At 41.5% G+C, this 18,567-nt stretch overlaps 1 protein-coding gene across 3 annotated transcripts; it reads right to left on the minus strand.

Annotated features, from left to right (window-relative positions):
- Positions 1-1,901: 1,901 nt before the first annotated feature.
- On the minus strand, positions 1,902-18,552 carry kiaa1328 (KIAA1328 ortholog). Of its 3 annotated transcripts, none has more exons than XM_028576983.1 (12): positions 18,416-18,552; positions 16,968-17,003; positions 16,584-16,855; positions 16,314-16,414; positions 16,010-16,125; positions 10,229-10,353; positions 8,835-9,190; positions 8,514-8,732; positions 8,188-8,283; positions 7,851-7,942; positions 7,451-7,559; positions 1,902-2,222 (listed from the first exon to the last, which is right to left on the minus strand). In XM_028576983.1, the coding sequence occupies exons 1-12, from the start codon at positions 18,468-18,470 to the stop codon at positions 1,994-1,996; spliced, it is 1,806 nt and encodes a 601-aa protein (XP_028432784.1). In that variant the 5' UTR covers positions 18,471-18,552; the 3' UTR covers positions 1,902-1,993. The 3 variants fall into 3 exon arrangements, with proteins under 3 accessions (XP_028432784.1, XP_028432785.1, XP_028432786.1); XM_028576984.1 differs by having other exon boundaries at positions 16,968-17,041; positions 18,416-18,517; XM_028576985.1 differs by lacking the exon at positions 1,902-2,222 and adding an exon at positions 6,711-7,132.
- Positions 18,553-18,567: the final 15 nt, after the last annotated feature.

An 18,567-nucleotide genomic window follows, 5' to 3' on the forward strand; every position in this document is an offset into this window, starting at 1 on the left:
GTTCCTGTCTGCAGGACCATGCCTTCAGCACTTCTTTGATGATGTGGAAAAATGCTCCTATTGACCAAGTGATGTCAAAGACATATTTTTAATCATTTATTTATGTCTTTATTTATTTATTTATTTATTTATTTGTAGTTAAGTATTTATTTATTCGTGCTGTTTGATTCAAGATCTGAGCTCTTATTGCCACTGATTGATTTGCTTGTCAGTGCTACTTTGTATCACCACATCACATAACACCACTTGGACGTATCGGCGAACTCTGAATTTAACAACTTCAAAGACTGATTTTACATTTTCCTGTTGCTGATAAACTATTCAAAACAATGCAGTACACTACTAAAGCCTTATGTATATTTGTTATTATAAAATCCTATTGTTCTGTTCCAAAATGTTAGCTTAGGTAAAAGATTGTTAAAAAAAAAAAAAGATGCCAATTGGAGGTTTGTCTGTCATTTTGAATACCATTTGCTTATATTGTGAAACCTTAAATCAAAGTGAAAAAAGAGGGCAATTCCTAGTTAACCACTCCCTCATAAACCAACTGTTCAGTCAGATATGTAATCACAACATAAGATATGCCTTGAGGTCACTATATGTTGCTGCTAATGTGTAAGGAGCTAATGTCTGACGAATTGCTAATCACTGATTAACTGCCTGCATAAAACGCCAGTTTGGATTTCTAAAACTTAATTCCCCTTCCCCTGTTTATCCAATCTTGCTTTGTATTGTTTGACAGAGCTCTGATCTTGTTCAACTGATGTGTTCTACCAAGAGCAAAATTCAATGAAAACTGCACTATCTCATCAAAAACAATTGAGTTACTATCATTCTTTTCAGTGCTGTTGTTAGTGGTTTTATTTCTAAAGCTCAGTAGTGTTGCTAGAATCACATTTTCCCTCATATGGTTTTTCAAAGTATTCTGGAATTCTATTTCCCAATTTCAGCACATATGGAGGGTGGGGAAATGAATGTTGCATATTAAGCTTTGCCGGGTTCCTGATGAGCTAATCTTCTGATTGGGCAGTGCGCTTTAGGCTCCCGTCCCTGTCTCTCCAGACTGCACCAGTCTATGGTCCCCTGAACTCTTTTTTTGTAATTTTAAATGAATGATGCGTCTCAGCTTAGCCCAATAATAAAGCACAGTCTAGAATAAAGTGTCTTGTGTCATGTCATATTTACTGATTAACTTATCAATAGGAGACTAGCCACACAAACATCCATTATTCTCTCCAAGAAGGAGGTGATAGTTCAGTGATAGTCCATCCGCCTGTTGTCCAGTTTATCTGAAAAAGATTATCAATGTACAATTGTGTATCATGCAGTTAAGTTCGCAATAGTCTCTCTTTGCCAGACCGTCTGGCTAGTCCACACAGCACTACGGGATGGGAGAAAAAACGTGCTCTGGTTTATTGGCATTTCTTTAAACCAATCAAAATCGTCATGCGCGGCGGACAGAGACACGGTGTCTTTGCAAAATAGCCTCAAGTGAGAACTTGTTTTGGTGGAACATGTGTCCATTCAAAAGTTGTTTTAGTCGTGCAACAGAAAACTCAGATTGGATAGTCTAGGTAGCGGAAGGTAACGAACATTAGGCCAAAAAGAGTGAGATCCGGCGGAATTTCCGACGGTAACGGAGCAATCCCGGAAGTGTAACGCCGTGGATATAGACTAAATCCGCATTAATGCTGGCAATGTCTTCAGTAATAATTGACGTAGCTCAGTGGTAAACGGTTTTCCTGCAGTGACAACATATCAATTACAAACTAGAAGCATAACAAATTCTGAATAAATATAAATGTGTTTATTTGTATTAAAACCACAGTATAACAAAAGTACAATCTACAACAACATGATCATTCTGATTTAGAATGTCAACTGAAAATGAAATGTGTATATATATATATATATATATATACATATAAAAAAATAAAATTAAAAAAAAGACCAAACCGGTGAATATCAAGTTACTGGACCCATTTTCTTCTCATCAGCAAATGAAGAAAATATCCTCCAGTATTTGGCTTTCTTCCAGGTCCTGCTGGGTACTCTGAGGATAAGACCCAGCAGGGGGGAGCAGGATTCTGCCCTCTGGTTTGGGAGCGGAGAGGCCCGGCCTACGTTGCGATGTTTTGGGTCTTCGAGAGGACTGCTTGCTGAGCTCAGGTGCAGAGACAGGACTAAAGACATCCAATAACTCAATCACAGAAAAGTCCAACCTGAAAAAAATAAGTACAATTTTGGGAGGCTTTTGTTGTTTCATTCAATTCATTAAATTGTTTCTTTTTTCACACTTTTTTTTTTTTTTTGGAGGGGAGGGGCATTTCTGCCTTTATTCAGTCCTTCCAGAAAAATTTTGTTTTTTTGTGATTGTTGCGGGCAAAAATCCTTGATTATGCGGCACGTTTTCTTAAAAAAATGCAATGGAATATGCGGGATATTTATGCAATTTTATGCGATGAAATTTGCGATTAATTGCAAAAATTGCGGGAACTTGCATTGAAAAAGAGAAAAAAAATGTGATTCCACCAACACCCTGCTTTTTGTCGCGTAATTACGTCACTTCCTAACGTTCCCATGGCAACAGGGGAAAATGGCTGCTCTTGTGTGAAGTAAACGCAACATTTTTCAACTTTCTGTCAAGATATGTGACTTTTTTGCAACGAAAATGCAGGGATTATGAATTCATGCAAGCCCCGCATATTTTGCGCGGAAATCGTCAATTTATGCGGCGAAAGTGCGGTGTATCTGAAGAAATGCGGCCCGCATAAATGTGCAGACTGGCTGATTATGCATTTAATTATGCGATCGCATAATCACGTTTTTCTGGGAGGGGACTGTTTATTAGATAGGAAAGCTGAGATACGAAAGGGGAGGGGGGACATTCAGGAAAACCGTCACAAGTCGGACTCGAACCCTGGACCTTCTGCGTCGAGGAATAAACCTCTGCACCCACTCATGTACACCCGCTCTACCAACTGAGCTAACCGGCCACTCTTCTTTTCACACATTATAATCTTAGCCTTAAAAAGGTTGAATTGGCACAGGCTACATTTATAATACAGAACCCAGAGGAATGGCAGGCAGTGTTGTTAATAAGTATGCTTGTGCCGTTTCATTGTAACATAGCAATGCACACAAAGATCTACACTTACAGTATGTGTCCTCAATGCTAAGCACAATGTGAAGCAGAGCCAAGGGACCAACACCAGACATGCACACGGCCAAAGTCTACGTGGAGTCCGATGCTTGTACCAAAATATTTGTCGTTCACCTTTCACTTATTAACACAGACCATATGAAAGCAAATCTCTCTTCGACGTGTTAACAAAATGTTTCTTTCTGAAGTGTCTACTGAACCCTAACAAGCAACGCTAACAAGTCAAAACCACTGGGGCGTCCCAGCAGAAAAACACACTTTCTTGCAGGTGCGAGACTAAAAGAGGGAGAGAACCCCGGTGCTTTCTCCCCTGGAATAGAAATGAGGGAATGTGCGGAGAAATAAATAAACCAAAACGGGGGAGATTAAGCTAATAGAGATTCAATCCCTCAGTCTGGCTGGCTTGATACATTATTCAGTGTATACACAGTCGAACAACGCCATTCCAGATACAAAACATGAATTCTTTAGAGCACGCTCCACTGATCTTGCTAACATAATTCTCTGCTCGTTTAAAGCTGCATCGATTTGCATCGCGCAGCTCCACACACAGCTCTCCCAGGTAAGGGTGATCTTTGGCGTGCACTTGTTGATATGCATGTGGGTGGTCAGCAGACAGACACACACACTGGTGCAACTTCCAATCAAGGCACATTTGTGTACCTCCACACGTAACCATAGACCTTGACATGTCGTGTTCTCCCACTAACTTGAAAGTGAATGAGGGGTAAGTCGACGGAGGAATGATAACTGATGAAAAAAAGAGACTGAAGCTCAAGTAAGTAAATCTGTCTTCCTCATTTGGTCTCCAGTCTGTCAACAGCAAAGGAGAGAGCGAGAGAGAGCATAAGGGAGGGTGAGCGCAGCTTTGTGGATAGAGAGGAAGGCAGACGGGGAATGTGGGGGAGGGTCTTTGGCTGGGTTCCTTCTCTGGAAATGTGAGAATTTGCATTTTTATTTGTTGATTTATTTAACGGACAGGGCTCTCAAACAGCCATCCATCAACAAACGACATGTCTGTAATGAATAATGCATCACTTACCGGCGGTCACAATCTATAACAAGGGGAGTGCGGGGGGTAGGGGTAGAGTTTGGGCAGGAATGGGGGGGAATGGTAGTGGGTGGGGTGAGAGGAGGAGGTGGCACAGAGATTGCACGAGGCCAAAGAATGCCAATAGATTTTCAGAGGGGTTTACAGTGCAATAAAGAAGTTCATTTCTTGGCTCCAGTTTGGGCGAGGTGAATTGCTGCTCGATATGGATATCCCCCAAAGAAGTCCAGGCAAATCTATTTTACTGCTACATGCATACAGAAAAATGCACGGGTAAAGTAGCAGGAACATACGTTTCTGTCATTGTAAAAATCTGATGGGATATTGGGTCATTTTGATAGCATCTAGAGACGCTGCATTGCTAAGATTTGGCAAAGTCCTGTTAAAAACTTAAATCTTCTGTGCCCGTCATTAGAACGCCTTGGGGAGTCTACCATATCTGCAGAAAGTTGATTCTGATATTTTATTGATACTACATAGACAATGACAAATGGAATTATTTTATAGCTGAGCCTGTATGTAAAATTCCAAAAGGTCTTATCATAACTACTCTAAAACAAACAGTGGTTAAGCATTCTGCCTTCAAATACTTTATTTCCTCCTTTAAACACATACTATACAACTGTACCTTTCTTAGTGTAATAAACACCTTTGGGCTTCATTCTCCCAGCGCACCAATACTGCTCGTCTCTTTTCTAGCTCTGTGAGGCGAGATAAAATGTCCACAAAACTCCTGTGCCTACGCTCCCCACCACCTCCTTTCCACTCGTAACTTTTACTGCTTATTTGGCTCCTCTCTTTCATTAAAGATAGCCGTCTCGCCCCGGCGCCCCTTTTCATTTGCAGTCCAAACAGTAAGATAAAAAACCTATAATGGCCACTGCGTATATCCCGCATGTCAATTTCCCAACCAATCAATAGCAGGCGGGCAATGGCAGGAAGGGTGGAGATGAGATGGGCGGGGTGCGCTGGAGATGTCTCATTACTAACTAGCACAAGATTCATGAAAGGATTAAGAAGGTCACTAAATGTTAAACCCCAGCTTCGTTTTAAAATTTGCACATCAAGATTGAATTGTTTAAGATTACATGGCCACAAGGGGCATGTTGTTGCCAAGTAAAAAGGGGGGGGGGGGGTTAAACATGCCAAAATATTACAGTTGAATATACCATTTACTATTTAATCTTGCAATCACATTAGTGTTTTTGTATTGTTTACAAAACACCAGTTTATTTTCCTCAAGTCTAGCTTATATAATGTAGCATGATGAAATAAAAAGCAACAAAAATAACATGTTTTTCTGGACAATTTATTTAGTTTATTTTTGCCAACAATTTTTGGCAGAGATTTTTTTTGACATCAGCTAAGAAAAAGACATATGTGTAATCCAAATTAGTGGATTAACAAATGATTAACTATTTTAAAGAGATGCACATGAAAAAAAACATGTTGCTAGAAAACCACAAAAGGCATCTAAGAGGCAGACTTCCTTATTACTGGTTGTAAAAAAACAACAACACTGTGTGTAGCGAAGAGTCAACACTTTTAATAGGCTTTGGAGGTGTAAATGGATGGTAATAAGATTTGATACCCTGGGTCCGCTGCTGGAATTAATGGACATCTGCTGGAGCTCACAGTTCACTTTGGACCATGCACTGCTTTGTTTAAGAGTTACTTTAGGACAAGGAGGGCGGCGAGGGGGGGGTAGTTACTGTATTTCCTATTAACCACCAATTTTCAGACAGGAAAACTGACATTATGCCTGAGAAAATCAACTTTAGGAATAACAATTTCTAAGAATAAAAAGGTCTTTACCACCACTGTTACAAATTGCTTCTCAGTAACTGATGCGCGCGCACACACACACACACACACACACACACACACACACACACACACACACACACACACACACACACACACACACACACACACACACACACACACACACACACACACACACACACACACACACACACACACACACACACACACACACACACACGTTTATTACCATTCTGTGTAAAGGATGTAGGAAAAAAGGTAATGAATGTCTTTTCCTTTTTAGGAAAGTCTGATGCTCAGTGATTTATCCCTGTCCTCTAAACTCCTTTCCCTTCTTACGTCTTTCTCACCATTTCCATTTCGAACAATCTCAACCTGCTCTTACTTTCCTCGCTTCCCATTTCTCACTTTATCCAATGCCCTCACCCCTCACTCACCCTCAAACACACTTTTAACATCTCTCCCTCCCTCTTGCTTTCTCTGTCTCATTACTGTGGCAGAGAGAGAAGGGAGGGCCATGTGTGCATCCAGAAGTCTGTTCAATTACACCTGCTGCAGGGTCCCTGCTAGGCCGACTAATGGAACGCAGCATGTCTCCTGACAGGCTGGCCACAGTGCTAGCTGGCCCAGGAAAAAGCTTCATTTAGCCTCTCACAGCTCAAAAAGTTAGCAAAGCTAAAAATAAATAAATAAATAAAAATAATAAAAAAGACATAATTTAGCCTCCAACACTACAGCAATTGCATGCCCAGGAAAAAAGCTTCTAGATTCAAATTTTATATTTATGCTTTTCATTATTGTTAATATTTCTTCACAACTAGAGGAAAACCCATCAATTGCCTTAAGAGAGGTCAGCAAAAACAAATAAAATACTGCACCCTGACAGCTAGGGATGCCACGGTGAGGAAATTTCGATTTCGAAATATCGATGGGGCACGGATACACAAAAATGTACTAAATTGGTTTTATTTCTATAAAAACAAAACAACGGTGGGGGTGGTGGGCATATCGATGCATGCCCGACCATCGAACACCAGAAACACCGTCTACTGAGGCAAGCCTACCGACAGCCCACAAATAATCTTCACAATGTCCCCCACAAGACAGGAGTAGCCTGCCTCACTCAGGCTTCCCTGTGGTAGAGAAACCCTTGTTAGTCCTGAAAACTGAATTTCAAAGGAGCACAGAACAAGGATTTTGTGTCTGAATCCTTCAAGTTCTCGGTGCTGTTTTCCACTGTTATTCAATGAGCACTTTGGTTCCGTTGAATTTAACCACACAGGCTGTTCTTCTGAGAAATAATTCTAATAGGTTAGCTAATACTTCCATGTTTGCTATAGTCCCACTGCTTATCCAGCATAATAAATAATGCTTCACTTACTAGAAAACCTTTAGAATACATGGCAAATATTTATTAAACGCTTAATTGATGTACAATAAAGATGTGTTACCTGGCCTCAGGGGACTTTTGGATCACAGCCACTGAGGTGGGCTTACTCAGGCTTGCAGGGGACTTAACAGGAGATGTGGCCATGTCCTTTCTAGACCTCTCTAAGGCCTCTGTTGAGAGATGCAAGTTAGGAGTGCTATATTAGAAGCAAAAGCAGCAAGGCTGAGAGCAACGCAGGAAAGACACAAAAAAAAAAAAAAAAAAAAAAAAAACTTACCATGATGATATACATTTCTTTATCTAAGCTATACATGCATCTGAATCTATTAAAATAAATACTATTTAAAAAAAATCAACCTGAGTATAATATGTTATGTATATAGTATAATTTAATTTGTAAGCCAAGATGGTCCTCTGTCCAGTATGCACATTATTCTGGTTGACTGAAAATACAAGCTTACCATTGCCATTGTCCAGAAGAGCGGGTACAGTTTGGGAGTGTTTTCCATTCATGCTCTGTCCTGCAGGATGTACCTTTGCATCTTCACACACACTGTAGGCCACAGACACAATATATTCAGTCGGCTTTCGTGCTTGTGACTTGAGTGTGTGAGTGTGTGAGGGTGAGAGAGAGAGAGAGAGAGAGACAGAGACAAGGACAGAGAGAGAGAGAGAGAGAGTGTGTGTGTGTGTGTGTGTGTGTGTGTGTGTGTGTGTGTGTGTGTGTGTGTGTGTGTGTGTGTGTGTGTGTGTGAGTCGGTCTGTCTAAAGAAGTTGCAGTTTGAGTGTCTGACTTACCTAGGGGGTAAATCTTGGTGGGAGGGACCCTCCGGCTGTGGATCTCCTTTTCTAGTGTTTGAGCTGCTGAGATCAGATTGAGTAGCTTGTTGAAACCTAACAAGAATATAGAAGAAAAAGAAAATGGACTGAGGTTTTGCCCATCTGCAATGACAGAAACTGAAGTACAAAAAGACTAAACATGGATCAGTAGTTACTTCTCAGATAGACGTAACTACCTATCTAGGGACTAACTTCTAAAAGTAACCATCAACTTGTGCCTCCAAATGTTAACTAGCTAGCAGATACCAGATACGGTTTATTTCTCTTTGGCTTCTGTATTCTACCTGCTGTAATCGAGACGCGACTGACGTAGCTGCTGATTCTGTCTATTGAGCCTCTCCTCCTGCTCAGCCAGCCGTGCCTGCAGCCTCTCTCTCTCCATCTCCAACTGCATCTTCTGCAGCAGCAGCTGGTGCCTCTTCTCCTCCCAGTCCTCGTGGCCCAACAGAGGCCTGGTCAGAGCTTCCTTGGCCTCTGAGCCAATGGCACCCCCACTGTGGAGTCTGTGTGTAAATAAACATTTCATTGGCTTAATATGCTGACATTCTTTTTGTTTGTGTCTTGATAAAATGCACAATTTGATTAAAAAAAAAGACAGACATTACCTTTTACACTCATGCTGGCTAAAGTTGTCATGGTGGCCATTCTCTAGACAAGAGTCACTGTCTCGACCACTGCCTTGGTAGTGTTCACATCTGTGGTGGGACTTTGAGTGTGGCTCCCTGCACTCCCTTTTCTGAATCCTATGCTGTTTGATCGTCCCATTAGTTGGACTGAACTCACTAACACAGGAAAGAGAGGCATGGTTGCTATGGGTATGTATTGCTCTTCCTCCACCACCACTTCTGTGCACTTGAGGCTGTTGTGCTGGGGTAGCCGCAAGGCTGAGGTATGAGCCATCAAAGAGAGAGCCATTAACTTTGCTGGTAGATGTTCTGTTGGGAGCTTCCTCGCGGAGCACCTGGACAGAGAACAAAGAGGACAATTAATGCATTTCGGCCAAGTTAGGAAGCCTCTGAAAAATTGATAGAGTATTTCAGCCAAAAACGACTACTCAATGAAGCCCTAATGAAGAGCTGGGCTACAGACCAAAATGTATCAATACTGTATAAGGAGTCACTAACCAACCTACAGTAATTTGCTCATGTTACACGTGCGGTATAAGCATTCCCCCATGTGCTTGCGAGAGCTGTTCCACAAGAGCTCACAAATCACTTGCATTTTGTGTGAGTTACCGTGACCTGAAGCATTTTTTGTTGTTGTCTTTAAGTCTACTTTCTTTTATTTTACACTCAAGCGGGTCACATACACAGAAGTACTGTGCCTGAACACATCCTATGTAGACACCAACAGAGGACTCAAGCTGCTGCTGCTGCTGCACTGCGAATGTGCTGCTTTCACTATGAAGCTGAATAGAGATTAGTGTTAGGGTAGAGCTGGGTTTATAACAGCGCAAATGCAAATTATCCTTCAAAACTTGAAACTGGACAGTGGCCACAAGATTAAGAGGACAATCTCCAACTGAGCATAACCGGCAGGTAAGCCAAGGTCAGGAACATTATGAGATAAACATAAGGAGGAAAGCCCATCTTAAAGTTGACTGGGGAAGAGACTGTGACTAATTTGTTGAGGGTCATAGAGCAGGCAAACACACATTATTCAGAGCCACCATGGGACAATGAGGTTGGCAAAGGCATCTATTCTTACAGGGGCTGAAGCCAGAGAGGCGTCTCTGCTTCTGAAGTGTCACCTTGAGAGAGTTTTCACTATGTTGTAGTCATTTTGAACCAGTGACTGTAGTGATATTCTATGGTGCTTTGTTATGCATTGTTATAGCATTTAACCATTGGACAATGTGTGCGGTTGCACGTGTTACCACTAGATGTTTTTGTGCCTGACGGATCACATAGGAGCAGGCCCATTATCTTACACTGCATGATGCACTCGCTACAATACATATTTACAACCTACCACACAACCACTCTATCCCATACCTTACCTCGCTATGGGCTGGTGCCTCGCTGAGTTGGGCAATGGATTGGTTAAGTTTCGCCTGTTGCTGAGAAAGGTATTGTTGGTAGAGACCAAGCAGCTCCTGGCACTCTCTATACTGCTGCTGCAGGCCTGGAGGACGACGGGTTAAGTAACTAACAAACAAACAATAACAAGTAAACTGAATACAACATAACAGAACCTTTAGCCTAAAACTTTAAAATCATTTTTCAGGGAATAGGAATTACTAATAAAATAGTAGTAAAAATTAGAACAATCAGAACTAAGTCATGCCTACATGACTTCTAAATGTGAAGTCACTGTGTGGCTTTACTGAGAAGGTAACTGCACAACAGCCATTTTGGTAAGGAAAAAATGATCCTATGCAAATTAAATGGAGAAAAAAAAAGATAGATGCTTGATATATACTGACAATCTGAATTAAACCCTTGTTTCTGCAATCAATTAAACATTGGACCAGAAAAGTAGATAGAACAGCAAGTTGAAAACAGAGAGGGAGAAGAGGCCAGCAAAATTTAAGTTGTTGTGGCACAGAGCTTTCACCATCTGGGTCGGGCCAAGCTGTGTGGAGCTGAGCTGGACAGTGCCGCGCCAGGCTATCTGCCAGACAGAGTGCTGGCAGACACAAGAAAACTAATCTGGAGCAGAACTACTGCTGCGCCTCAGGAGCCCACTAATGACAGTGGCAGCACCACACCACACCAGCACATACAAAGATAATGAGCACGAGAATGGAGAGACTACACACAGACACACTTGCACACATTCAATAATCAACCTCGGTCTGACTCTCACTTCCTAGTGCACACACAAACAAAGCCAGAAATCAGAGCACAAATTCCCCACCTGCACTGTAAACAGCCCACACACAAACACTACAATAAAGGAAGTACTACACACACTCCAGCCCAAGCTGACCTTTAAGTGTGTTCCTCCAGGCCATATCTTTTTATGATGGTGGCCCTGCTCCCCCAGTTGATGAGTTTCTCAGCATCAGTTTGAAAAAAAAGCCTCCGTTTTAAGAGAAAATCAAAGTTCAAAGTAGAGTCTTATTGAAGGAATAGTTGGCGGAACACTCCATTAGAAAACACTTTGGTTGTTAGAAGACTTCAATCAGGCTGTGGAAATGAAACAGAGCGAAAGAGAAGAGAGCGGGGACAGCTTTGAATTGAGGACCAGACACCAGACAAATGCAATGCAGCGGCTTCCATAAACATTAGGAAAATGTGTGATTGAACCCTCCATCTAACTAAGGCTCCTCTACCGCTGCACTGATAATGTCCATGGAAGTAGTTCTATATGGAAAGCTTGAGGACATCACAAGGACATCACATCATGTAAACCTAGGCTGGTAGGTCTATTTATGCAGCATGTATAAGGGTCTTGAAGGGGAGATACTGAATATGCTTATACAGCTCCACCTCTCCTCAGTCCAAGATAGAGAGTTGCGTGTGAAGTCGAAAAATGCATGCTGCTCATATTTCAACAGATTCGCACATTTCCACATGATTTCTCATGCCTAAAACAAATGTTTTCCAATAGACACAAATATATAGCACTGTACACTAGAATATAAATTGGGTATGGTGGGGACTCACTAACCATAATACACATAAAGTCGATTTGTACTGTAGTGTAGTACCAACAGGACTGCAGCATCATAGCATCCCAATGCCATAAATGAAGGCAACGTGTGTGAATGTGTTGACAGGCTGACGCAGTCACTGGACAGCAAGCGCTAGGTAATCTGAACCGAGTGGAGCAACACTGATAAGATTCCACCTCTCTGCCCGTCGCCACACTAAACACACTTCCTCCACAGCCTTGGACGTCAGCCAATGGGGGCCAAGCACTCGGCAAGCCCGAAGTTAACATCAGAGCTGCAAAGTGCCAACAATGACTTACTCCTCCCCCTTGCTCCAAAAATACTCAGAATCAAGGGCTTGGGCTGAAGAGGCTTCAGACAGGGCCTGTCAGAATGATTCACTTCCCTGTCAGGCTGAGGCTCAAATAAAATAATGAAATCCACTTCAAGGTGGAACAAATTTGCACAGGAGGGGGAATATTTTAAAGCCTGCTTTAGCACACTGTGCCAAACAGATTGAGCCTGAGCAGGAATGGGAGAGAAACGAGGGCGGAGACTGATGTGTATGAATGTGTGTGTAAGGAAGCAATGACGGGGAATTAATAGAAGAAGACAGTTTACATAACTGCTTCAAGACTACTGCATCTGGAGAAAAGACATGAGTGCAAGTGACACAATAAACCACTACATAATGTCAGCTAACAATTATTTTGAATAAGCCTTTAAAATTCTGAGAGCAAACATACAGAAAGTCCCATCACATTACAACTCTTCTTAGCCATCTCCGTTGCCATGAAAATGTAAAACCAGTTTTGCAGGCACAGACTAGGTTGCATTTTGCTGAGTCTTTACACCATATCTGTAGAAATTATCTTGTGGCTATGAAATACGTCAACTGCAGAAAATCCACTACAATACATTGTAAAGGTGTGCCAACAACTCGATTTGATTCTTTTAGCAAAGAGTCAATGCATTATTTATTTAACATTAAGCCCATGATTGGTTCAATTTGATTTTATTATATTCAATTAAGCATTTAAATGTATTCAGTCAACAATAGTATAAACCTTACACAAAGGCACCAATTGTTTGTTTACGAGGCTAAACTTTAGCTTTAAACGACAGCAGTTCAGTGTGTTTATATTGTCCAACAAACTCTTTGTTGGATATAGACTTTCATACTATTTAGCTCTGCAGAATGGAGGGCTTCCAAAAATGTTCTTAATTCAACCAGTCAACCATATTTCTCTAATAAATAGTGTGCACCTTACACAGCACATGGCTTCACCCCACTCTTTCCTACAATATTGATAAAATACAAAACACCCAGACCATATCATGACAATGGAACATCATGGAATATTAGGGGCTTAATCTGCACACAAAAAACAAAGCGCTATAAAAAAATCTCTAATTTCGCATCTCTTCTGATGCACGCTTTTCACAAAAAGCACACTTGATAAAACCAGATTTCCACATTGTAAATGTCAGGTAACAATTGAATTATCTCTGGCAATCCTCTATCACAACATGTAGCATTTTTCAATGACATATTCTACCAGCGCTGTTGTTCCCCTCTCTCCATGGCCTCAGGATTCCTTCCAATTGTTTCAACTCAATAAATGGCATTAGCTGTAGCGCCTGCTGTGCCTTGTTCTGGATACAACAAGTAGAACTGCGCACCATTAGTAACCCCACCTTGACTTCTACCAATGCCAACATGCCTTGAAGTACAAAAGGCATCCTTCCTATCTGAAACACAAATTCAGTCCTGTGTGCCAGTCAGTTCCAAATGTCAGCTGAACACCCTAAATATCAAGGGGACTTTTTCCCTCTCATCCTAGGGGGCTTGGGGCTAAGGTATAGCCCTACATTCTTTATACCCCTGACAACTCTGAATCTTGGTTAGATAAGATAAGCTGAGGCGTAATGGAATTAGAAGACTCTCATTCAGTGTGTTTGCCTTTGGTGTCTCCTTAACCTTTCAGAGAAGTGCCAGAACCTTCTGCCTTCGAAGAGCCTTCATGACTCCTGCACACACTTTAAAAGACTTCGTTATCCCCCCCCTGAGGTGCTTGGATCTGAACAGTTTTTCCTCTCAAATACCTTTTTAATGGAGTTTAGAAGTTTGGTGTAAATGCCAAGTCTCCGAGCCAAAGTGCCTTTAATTGAGTTGTGCATTCCTAATTTTCCCCGCCACCGTTGCCAATCGTGCAATTTACCAGCGGGGTCAATTACTCTTCATATTTCGCAGTGTTTTTAACCTAAATTTACTGCTGGCCATGCTCTGGTTTGACCTGAGCGGAATAGTTATGAAAACAGTAGGTGGGTTGTGGGGTGCAATAAAAAGCATAACTATCGCTCTAACTCTAGCACTAGCCTCATCAATCAATCATCAGACAATCAAGAATCGGCCGGTGACCCACCTGATCTCATTTTGTCAGAAGGAACTGAGAGCTATTCTACAGCTAATGTTCAACATTCAGAGAAGGTTACAAAAACACATGGTGGAGAATGCATACACTGTAGTCTTCTCAGTAAATATCAAAATTCATCTTTGGATGATAAGATGATTTAGATGGTTTGGGGCCATGGCTCCAACCTTGAAATTGATTCTGTACACAACAGCGGATAAGCTACAAGCACTTGCAAAATACATCTGCAGCAGGAATCAAATCATTCAAATGAATCTGCTCTATTTCTCTGTCTTTTGTATCAAATCATAGGGTCTTGGACAAAGAATGAACATGGCCTTCCCTAAGACAACACTGCCCCCTGCAGACTAACTAATGGAACAGCAGAATAAGCAATGGAACCATCTGCCTTCAATATATCATTTGAGGAACTTTAAGTACATCCTAGGGATACCTAACTGTGTGCCATGGATGACTGTTACCAAGTTTTTATTCCAACCATAAACTACTGCGGATGATTTTACATACAACTGTAGCTACCTACAGCTTATACCACAGTGCTGTGGAGTAAGGTCTGGCTACACCACAGGTACATTTCTACATTCTAGGGTAGGTGAAAAAAAGCTTGTTTGTTGCCATTTCTTTAAACCAATCACAATCGTCTTTGGCAGCGCTAAGCTCTGGACGCAGCGACGGGGCCAATGGAAAAAAGTCTCAGGAAGGAACTTGTTTTGGTGAAACATTTGCACCTCGCAAAAGAAAACGCCACATACAATATCAAATTAAGTTAACTGTTTACACAATACAGTGACGTGAGCTATATAAATTAGCTGGATACATGGTTAAACGTAATTTGCTCTAACCAGTCTATCGCCGTGTGTACTTCATCCACAGCAATCCTACCAATCGGTCCCAAAAATGTCCTAGTAAAAAAGTAAACTCTGTAAACATTCTTTGTAAATCTGTGCAATCATTCTCTGAAAAAAAAACAAGCAGGCCTGCCTTATTGCACGATTCACATTTTCTTTAAAACTTCCAATTTTCAATGTGTATCTTGCTAGCAAGTTTGTTGTTGTTTTGCGTAGCGAAGGGATTTCACACAGAAAACTGAAGGTGAGGGGCAAAGCCTGTGGCTCAGGCTTTATCCTGGAATTGTACTTCCGTTGATCCAGACTAAAGTTGGGATAATCAGTGAAATCACTTGGGGTGTGTTTAATGTTACATCTTTTTGCACCACATTAAGACATTCAGGTTAAACAATACGTTTTCTCCAGGGAGTTTTTTGAAGAATGGAATACGGGAACTGCACCACCATTCTCTACTGTAGCACTATCAATGCAATTTCAAAACAGGGTGGTAAGTGCATCTTATCATGGAGTTGTAGCATACGTTCTAAAAACATCTTGTTTACCAAATTTACTAAACTGATAAAACTATTGTACCCTGGAATTATTGAGGGACCTCTGGTTTCCTCACAACAGTCCATCACATTTTGCAGTAGCTGATCCAGTGCAGACATTACACAAACACTCAAAACAGCAATCAACACACCACAAAGCATATTTTATACCATTAAACATAGCTATGTTCTCTGAAGATTGCTCAAAAGCTAACAAGAAGTACCCGGTGTTCAAACCACTGTGGGTACTGCTATTTGCAACAGCACATTAAATGCCCTACCGTTTCATCAAAAGAACAATATGACTAATCTGAGATAATCTAACTCACTGCTGTGTTTTTGTTTGGTTCAGTATTTCTGAAAGGATACTCTCCCTTTCCTGAACTATGATCACGTTCTGTTGTTCCAACTTCTGGATCTTGGCCTCAAAATTTTCCTGTTCATCTTTCAGACGCTGCACTGACTCTTCTTTCTCCTCGCTCACTCTGGAGAAAACAAAATAACAGTGTTAAAGCATCGGTGGTCTACATTATGCATTCCAAGAGTTACAAGGGATTAAAAGCAGTACAAAATTAATACATTTCAATCAGGTATCACTTCGTATTGTTCCACTCAAACATTCATATGAACTTTATCACTATCCTAGAGTTCAGGGGCATATACTGCTGGCTACCTGGCTAGTTCTTCGATGAGGTTTGCAATCCGGCGCTTATCTTCAGGACAGAGGTCTTTCAAACAGACCTGGCTCTTAGCTCTGCTGGTCTCAGAGATTACCTGTGCAAAGAATGGTTAGCAAGTATAAGAAGATAATTAGGATAAAATTCTGTCAACCTCCTTCCTTGTTTTCTAAAAGTATTTAGATTATCCATATTCTTTCTTCCACATGTTCATCTTATATCCACGGAGGGAAGAGAAAAATAGTCTTCACAAAACAATGGTTTACCTGTGTTGAGGAGATAAAAGTACCCAAAGCTGGAGAAATGGTGGGCTCTGTAGCTACAGTAGCACTGGGATGGATGGACCCTTTTTCCTTGGTATAAACCCCAGAGCGCTCACTTTGTGAGGAGCCCTGTTTCTTGACAACTTTCCTTAGTGTGGTCTCGTTCTTGCAATCAGAGCTACGCCTGGCTCGCATGTTGGTACCTCTTTTACTGGATGTGCTGGTGCTGCTGCCTGATCTCAAACTAAAAGGGGTCTTCCCCTCTCCTTCTAATCCTAAAAACGTTTGTGGGAAGACAGAAGAAGAGGATGCCATGTGTACATGAGCTACATAGAATTATCTCATACTGTGTTCAGAAATTGTCCCCAAAAATGAATTGAGACTCACCAGGAACAAACACCAAAGGCTGTTCCTCATCTGACACTGTGTGAACAAGGCCAAGAGAAGTTAGGCATTTAAATCTGCAGTGGGTACAAAAAAAAAAAAACGCCAGAATTTGAAGTACAGTGAGACCTCATCCTGCAGCTTCCCTCTCCCCTTTTTTTCTAGGCCAACGCATGGGCTGAACAACCAATAGGAACCCTCTCTCTATCTCTCTGTCTCTCTCTATCTCTCTGAAATGACCTGTGATTGACCAAAGTATCATACCAAGAGCTAGATTTTCTAAAGCCTGAAAACAGAACCAAGAGGAGGTGCAGAAATCCAGTTTTATTTTCAGCCCACTTGAATTACAATATGCTGAAATTTTATTATGGAATTGTTGCCCAATGACGCCAAAAATAAAGTGCCTAGAACAGCTTAAAGGTCCCATGGCATGAACATTTCACATGAGGTTTTTTAACATTAATATGCATTCCCCCAGCCTGCCTATGGTCACCCAGTGGCTAAAAATGGCGATAGGTGTAAACCGAGCCCTGGGTATCCTGCTCTGCCTTTGAGAAAATGAAAGCTCAGATGGGCCGATCTGGAATCTTGCTCCTTATGAGGTCATAAGGAGCAAGGTTACCTCCCCTTTGCCCGCCCAGAGAATTTGGCCCAACCATGAGAGAGAGAGAGACATCATGGCTTTCAAACGAGCAAAGTGGCAGCCCGCCCTCCCTTCTCTCCTCCTCAATAGCTACAGACACAGAAATGCCATAACCTAAGGAAAGCTCATTGTGGGACTGGCTCTAGTGGCTGTAATTCTGCACCAAGGCTGAATTTTGGGAAATAGACTTCAGATGCAGTATTACTGCAGGTCTCTATAAACGCATCCAAAGAGCACCATGTCATGGGACCACGTTCAGTGAAATGTAATGGCTGTTTGTTAAAGCATGTGTTTTCTGTGGAATGAATAATTCAATAATCCTATTTTGGGACAGTTAGCTACAGGGGCAAACGGTTAGCAGATCGCGTAATAATCCAAACAAAAGCTCGGTATCTAACGTTGCAGCAGGTGGTCCTTGTAAAATTTTTAACTCAGTAGCAGGAAACCAGACAGGGTTGATTGGTAATGACAGTGAACATTAATACTTTAGCGTTAATCGCCGAGTTTCTATATAAAATAGGTAATGGTAACGTAACTTGGAAGAGATAACGTTAAGTCAACATGTAATGAACTAGCTAGCTAGCTACACGTATAGTTAACTATAACTGTTAACAACTGTTAATAGCAAACGCTAACTAACGTAACGAGCTACGTTAGCTGCCTCACTTCCTCTGAAATAACTTTCCAGCATTGACACAGACGTAACATCTAGTAGACTCTTTCGAAAACTTTTTGAAACTAATATAAGATCATGTACGAATGGACAGTGGACGGGGAAGCTAGTGTAGTTTAGTAAAAGTAAGCCTACCACCATTCATCCAAAATATCCCCGAATTTCCACTTTTTGTTGCCGCTGCCGCCATGTTGAAACAACCGCCACCACTCCCAGGGAGCCAAGCGTTGCTAAGGAATTGTAGTCCCACCTTTCTCTTTGAACTGAGCAGCCAATTGGCTATTTCT

The sequence above is a fragment of the Perca flavescens genome, chromosome 4 (genome assembly GCF_004354835.1).
Source record: "Perca flavescens isolate YP-PL-M2 chromosome 4, PFLA_1.0, whole genome shotgun sequence".
Classification (NCBI taxonomy): Eukaryota; Metazoa; Chordata; class Actinopteri; order Perciformes; family Percidae; genus Perca; species Perca flavescens.